The following is a 7359-nucleotide window of genomic DNA, read 5'->3' as shown; positions in this document are numbered from 1 at the left end:
CAATTACAATCTAGGCAATTAAGCTTATAAACTAGATTACTTAGGACTCTTAGGTTAAATTTCGATTTTAATTTTGTAAAAAGAGTTGAAAAAGTGTTTTCGGAAGTAAAAACTACTCTAATTATATTTTTTAAAAAGTTTTCTCCACGGGTAATGTAATTCTTTAATGAAAGGTAAACTTATAGTTCCGACGTAGTTTTCAAGGTTTGGATTTTCAATTGAATTATTGTGATGGTTTTGGAGATATAGGATTCTATTTTTTGTTATGGATTGGATGAGGTGTTTGTGGGTAGGAGTTTTTGGTTAGGATTTGTGAAATGATAGATAGATTCTTTCTTAAAAATTTACTGTGTGATAATAATAATGCGTGGTCTATTAAGTTTGTGATTGTGCCTATTTTGATAGAGAGGGGGTGGTAAGAATGGTAATTAAGATAACGGCCTGAGTATGTTGGTTTGTGATACCAATCAGTTATTATATTATTATTTTCGCGAAAGAGTTGGACATCTAAGAAACTGATAGATTTATTATTTTCTAATTCAGAAGTGAATTGTAGGTGTTGTCACTGTTTGGGGTGGATGTTATGATGTTATCAACATATCATATAAAGTTTTTATAAAATCGCGAGTTTTCTGAAAATAGTTTGTACTAAAGTAGTGAATCTGCTAGAATCCATCAAGATGTCTATGATGAAGTGAATTCTAGATGGAATGTGAATTTCTTTAATTCTGGTGGAAATGGCGCTCATTAAACCATATGATTTAAAAGAAAAAAACTTCGTATATGCTTCTTATTTGCATGATAACACACTCAATTTACACGCAAAAAACTTGTAACAGCACTCATTTTAAAGCTTATGTTAAGCACTATAAAACCCAATTGCACCGAAATGCATAAAATGTAAAACCTCGACACTAGATGGCTCTAAATGCAACAATTAAATCTTGAACGAAATAAAAAACGACTTTGCTCTTTCAAATCTTGCTTAATATTTTTCCTAGAACACTTTATGTAATACCGATTGATTGAGATTTTTATTGACATTATTTTGTTCATTACATGATTTTTGTTAAAATGTATATTTTAGAAGCTATTTGCAAAAAAACGAAGTAAAACGCCAAAAATATATGAATCTTTAGTGGCCAGTAACTTGAAAAGTATTAGTTTTTTTGAAAAACTATAAAAGACATTTTTTTCTTATGATTAGTTCTTATATCGATTTCCGACGTTATTTTGAAAAAATGTAATTACACAATTGAGAAGGGGTGTCAACCCCCGGGGGGGATGGCGCAACCCGAATTGTTTTCACTTTTGAACTTGAGGGTAAGATGAACCTAATTCCAAAATTTCATTCAATTTGGAGCACAGTAAAAAATTCAGAGGTTATACCCTTTTTTCCTCTCCGTTTACTGCACTAATGTGTTGAAGGGCTATTTCAGCTAAAGGTGGGGAGGCTGGAGATTCCATTGGTGTACCAAATGTTTGGAAATACAATTTACTGTTGAACTCAAAATATGCGTTGGAAGTTAAAAAAATTATTGTTTCTCAAAACCAGTGTAGGGAAATTGTGGTATGGATGGATATATCATGCCATTTTTTAGTTATGGCTTCAAGGATAAGGTCTAATGGAACGTTTGTAAACAATGATACTACGTAACTAATTAAAACGCTATCATTTGGAACTGTAATTTGTTTAAGTTTTTCGACAATAAAGTGAATATATATATATATATATATATATATATATATATATATCTTGAGGATTTTTTGTTCGACGTTGAAACATATTGCAATGAATAAAACAGCCAATGCGTCGAATGTAAAGAATTTATTTTAATTTTTTATACGTTTCGAGACTAGATGTGTCTCATCATTCAGCTAAAAGAAATTCACATTATAAAGAAAAAGTTTTAAAAAATGAATTTATATTGGAAAAATTAATTGAAAACAACAATTATACACACCAGATCAGGAAAAACCACACTAATTAACACATTTTTCAACACCACAATCACATATTACTACTGTAGGAAAGCAAAAATAATTTAAGAAAAGACCAAAAAAGGTAAAAGTAAAATTGTATGAAACACATATTTTGTTTTTAGCCGTTAGCATAGCGACACGGTTTGACTTATTTACGTCGGCGACGAGTAGTACGCTATGCAACGCCAGAAGGCGAGCAAGGAACAGTGGGGATATCAGGGGCGTAGTAGAGAGTCAGATTTACAGAAATTAATTATATTTTGATAACTTTCTGAGAGTAAGCAAGGAGAACTGCGTTTGTTCACACAATTTGAATTTAAATAGATAAAACATGATTCAGAAAATCTTCTAAGGTCTACATTTTTTTCTTTATATAAAATTATAGGATGGTCAGTATTAAAAGAGTGTTTGAAATTAATAATGTGCTCAGAAAACATTGTTTTTAATTGTCTAGGGTTTTTTGAATTATAAATATGTTGATTCATTCTTTTGCTAATGTATTGAGAACTTTCACCGATGTAACAACTGTCACAATCTAAACAATTAATTTTATAAACGGCATCGGTGATTCTGTCAGACGGAGATTTTGATTTTAAAGTAGAAAACAGGGTACTGAGTGTGTTATCAAAAGTAAAAACTAAAAGAAAACCTTCAACCGAAAAAAGTTTTTTTAAAAAATAAGAAAAGCTCCATAAATAAGGTAAACAAATAATGCCTTTATATTTGCTAAATAAAGAAGAAGAATTTGAATCAGCGGTAAAATATTTTTGAACAACGGATGTGACATTATTATTATCAATATTGGAAACGGTCATTTCTTAAATTATTTTTGCTTTCCTACAGTAGTAATATGTGATTGTGGTGTTGAAAAATGAGTTAATTAGTGTGGTTTTTCCTGATCTGGTGTGTATAATTGTTGTTTTCAATCAATTTTTCCAATATAAATTTATTTTTTAAAACTTTTTCTTTATATTGTAAATTTCTTTTAGCTGAATGATGAGACACATCTAGTCTCGAAACGTATAAAAAATTAAAATAAATTCTTTACATTCGACGCATTGGCTGCTTTATTCATTTCAATATATATATATATACAGGCTGGGTCCTACCTTGAATGCAATGCATGCGAAAAATGCGGGCGTACGCCTTAGGGGCCGCCAAAATAAGATTCGGAAATAAAATGTATTATATATTTTTTTAAATATTAAATTAAGAATACTCCATAGATTATAATAAACAATCAAACTTAACTATGGATACGGAGACACATAAAGCATATTTAGTTTGCAATGTGATATCAGTAGAAACAATTAACCGATTAATAACTCCGCAAACTTTTTTTGTTTAAAGTTAAGGTGTAATCGAAAAAGAAATTATTTGTGTTCAATCCCATAAGCTCAAACCGGCGAAAGATTAAATTAATTATTGACGAAAAATTGCGAACTGATTAAGTTGAAACGGAAATTATTAAAAAAATAGATACAAATCATAACAGACAAAAATGGAAAATGTATAGTCAGTGCTTAGAAAATGGCTTATTCATTCCGAGAAATTGAATTGTAACTTTTGTTTTTGTTAAATGTTACGCATCTGATGAACTTTGAATTTGGAAGGCATGAAAAATGGAATCAAAATTCACTTTGGAACAACTTGCAAATTCATAGCTCTTACTCTAAAATTGATTATTAACTATGCAGAAATAAAACCGATACAAATTTATTTAGTTTTTTTTGTTTCAATATAGTTTAAGAAATATGTAATTTCTTTGCATTTTTTACTAATCTTTGGACAATAAAACTTAACTTTAAAATAACAATGTGATGGGAAAGTAAAGATTAATTCAATTCGGCTCTTGCGATATGAACAAGGAGAAGTTTACGATGCAATTTTGGATATTGTAAATAATAAAAAAAATAAATTAAAATAAAATTTAAAAAATCCAACGTGAAATACTGTTATAGTGTTATGTTTAAAAATAAAAGGCTAGTCCTTTTACTCTCTTGGCATAATTTTCTCAATAGAATAAATCGCATAGTAAATAAGTAAAATGTTTCAAAACCCAAATACGTTAGAAATTCTTGAAAATTTAATACACAATGTTCTATTGATCACTTTATTTTAGTCAATTACACCACGTTCACTATATACGTATTATACGAGGTGTGTTCAAAAAGTACCCGGAATTACTAATAATTAAATTTCGCGGGTCTGGAGTGTCTGATTGTCAAAATTTTTTTTTATTGTGTTGGTATACATGCCCCTAAAGTATGATGAAATTTTCAGCTATATTCACTGTTTACTTTGTCTGTGGTAGTCGCTAAGGTTCGACGTGTTTTTCTGAGCTCGGCGATTTTTACAATGGAAGAATTGAAAAGTCAAAGAATTTGTATTAAATTTTGCGTAAAAAATGAAATAAAGTGTTGCAAAGTGCAAAAATTCACCAGATATGGCTCCGTGTGACTTTTTCCTATTCCCAAAGTTGAAGAGACCCATGAAAGGACGGCGGTTTTCCTCGATTGAAGAAAATCGCTGAGAGTGCTCAAGGACATATCAAAAAGTGAATATCAAGGGTGCTTCGAAAATTGGAAAAAACGCTGGCATAAGTGTATTATATCTGGGGGGGACTACTTTGAAGGGGACCACATTAATGTAGACGAATAAATAAATATTTTTTTGAAAAAACGAAAATTCCGGGTACTTTTTGAACAGACCTCGTATATATCTGTTTCACATATTACTCAACGCCTACTATATCACGCTGTCATTATCATAGTTAATATTCGGCTATTCTGATCAATTCTCGTCCTCGAGAATGCAGTTTTCGAATTTCTTGGGACGTGTGATTGTCCGTTTCTGTCTCCTCTTCTTCGTCACTGTTATTAGATTTGTCATCATTACTGTCGTCTGAGTAACTTTCGTCTTCTTGCATCAGGATGGGCACTTGGCTTTCTCCACACTGCATTCGGGAATATGCATCTCCGGTTTGCAGTCCTTTGATGGTTTATCTCCCGCTGATTTGGATTGTTTGCAATCATCCTCTTTAGGTTTCTTGGGACAGTCGGCAGATTTGGTGCGTTTCCTTCTACACTTTGGTTCACATTTTGGTTTTGGTGGTGGGCATTTTGGTTTAGGTTCCTCACATTTTGGTTTTGGCGGTGGACACTTCGGCTTCTCTTCACATTTCGGTTTTGGTGGAGGTTTCGGTTTTTCTTCATTTCTCTGCGCCACGGTTAACCAGTCTTCTTCTATTAAATAGTTATTCAATACCATAAGTCCATCCACACACTCTGTCTCTTCAGCTTCAATTATGGTATTTCGGGATAGAGCATCCACATGTCTCATCTTCTCTGCTGGTCGATGAATCACCTCATAGTCAAATTCTTGTAGTTTCTTTTCAGGTATGTCCTCATCTAATTTTATTGTATCCATTGTTAGTTCTCTTACATCTGATTTTTCCTGGGTTTGTTCACATTCATGGCACTCGTCGCATTTTGTAACTTTATAATCCTTTTCAATGTTGTTTCATTATTTTATATATTCAGTATCGGTATGATGGTCTCACCCCCTCTCATTGACACTACTGCGGTCTTTGTTAAAGCACTTGCCTCTAATGGAATTTTTATTGCCTCAGCCCTAACAATTTTCTCCTTAAGCGCTAACTCTATTGCACCTACATCATCATTATCATCTACCTTCTCCATTTCCTCATAGCACACTCCTATTGGCTCTTTCTCTATTGGCACAATACAATCATCGATCTCGCTTCCCAATACCATTTTGTATACCTCATGATTAGGCACTACACCAGACTTCACTCTCTCATCACGAACCATCGATACCATCATTTTCATCATTTCATCTTCTCGGCGTCTGCTTTCCAAATACATTTTGTATAACTCTCGTAGCTCATGAGTGTATATCTCAATAATGTCAAATTAATCTTTGAATAATTCTTGAGTAATCCTCCAGTTATCCTTGAGTTATCCTATTAATACACAATGTTCTATGGATCACTTTATTTTACTCAATTACACCACTTTCACTATATACGTATTATATATATATATATATATATATATATATATATATATATATATATATATCTTATATATAAAAATGGAGCTCTCTTTCAAATGTCCGAATAAAACTCGAAAACGGCTGAATCGATTTGGCCAGTCTTAGTCTTGAAAAATTCGTGCCAATCCAGAGAAAGTCCAAAAGGTGAGAAATTATTTCAAATCCGCGTAGAAACTTTACATTTTTAATTTGAAAATTTTTATTGAAGCGTAATTTAAATAAAACAATTGACGGTGGCAATTTCGTGAAATGTCAAACGCTTTTGACAGATGATGTTCAATTGCGTTTAATAGGATGTTTTACGCGAATATTATTTAATTATGATAAATTTGTAGTAAGTAGTTTTGTTTGTAGTTTTATTTAAATACAAAAACGTTAGTAAACGGGCAGCAAGTGTTACTAGAGACTCAAAATATCAACTTTTTTGAAATGTTAATATGAAAATGCACTTTTTGGCATATTTTTCTCAAACACGGTGCTCTGAAAGATCTCATTTGTATAATTATCTACTCATTGGTATTTATAAAACATTTTCTAGGTTATATTATTTTTTATTTATGTTATTTAAATTCAGAATCAAAATTTGGTATCGATCAAATGGACATTTTATCGAATAACATTTTTCCAGTTATAATTTCCCAGAATTTATCGCAGAATATATAGTAATATATGAAGGTCCGGGATTAAAAAGGTCCACCACCGATGTGCCAAAAATCAGTAAAGTTAAGCATTGTTTAACAACAATATTTGAAAGTAGAGGAAAAAAGATGTATAGCCAGCTACAATCTTGATTTGAAAACGATAATCTTTGAAATGGGGGAGATAAACGGTAATCTTTGAAAATCCATAATAAAAGTATTTTCTTCCGTTGGTAGTTTTAGCATTAGTTAAAAATGTAATTATTTGGTAAAATATCTTTAAAACAATAATAAGGCTTTAAATCTTTTTGCCACCTGCCCGTTTCAAGTTACCCCGCCTATAGGGTAAAAAGGTCTAGATACCAAATTTTTGAAAGAAATCAAAAAAGCACATTTCTACAATGATGAAGTAGAAGGCAGTTTACTGAACTCAGATAATTGTTCGTTTGATATGTGTTATTTGCTGTGATATAATTGTTTTGGTTTTCACAATATAGTTTATATTTGCTCAAAGTCAAATTAGACCTTTGTGTCTCGCCCTGCTCTACATATATACTTTTTATTAAATTTACTTTAATTCATCGAATGTTACTTGAAACTTTTTAAAAAGCAGGTCAAAGAAGAAATACTTAATTCATTTTTTATCTCTCCTCGCAAAAAG

The 7359-nt window shown here is 31.3% G+C and overlaps 1 protein-coding gene across 1 annotated transcript; it reads right to left on the bottom strand.

Moving 5' to 3' along the window:
• Positions 1–4911: 4911 nt before the first annotated feature.
• On the bottom strand, positions 4912–5412 carry LOC113369948 (sperm mitochondrial-associated cysteine-rich protein-like). Its single transcript, XM_026610578.1, has one exon. The coding sequence runs from the start codon at positions 5410–5412 to the stop codon at positions 4912–4914; it is 501 nt and encodes a 166-aa protein (XP_026466363.1).
• Between the last annotated feature and the right edge of the window lie 1947 nt (positions 5413–7359).

This window comes from Ctenocephalides felis, unplaced genomic scaffold, assembly GCF_003426905.1.
Source record: "Ctenocephalides felis isolate EL2017-DRISC unplaced genomic scaffold, ASM342690v1 CF-g0.4_SCAFFOLD_00825, whole genome shotgun sequence".
Taxonomy (NCBI): domain Eukaryota; kingdom Metazoa; phylum Arthropoda; class Insecta; order Siphonaptera; family Pulicidae; genus Ctenocephalides; species Ctenocephalides felis.
Note: the sequence above shows the minus strand (reverse complement) of the source record. Positions and strands in the feature narration are given on the sequence as shown.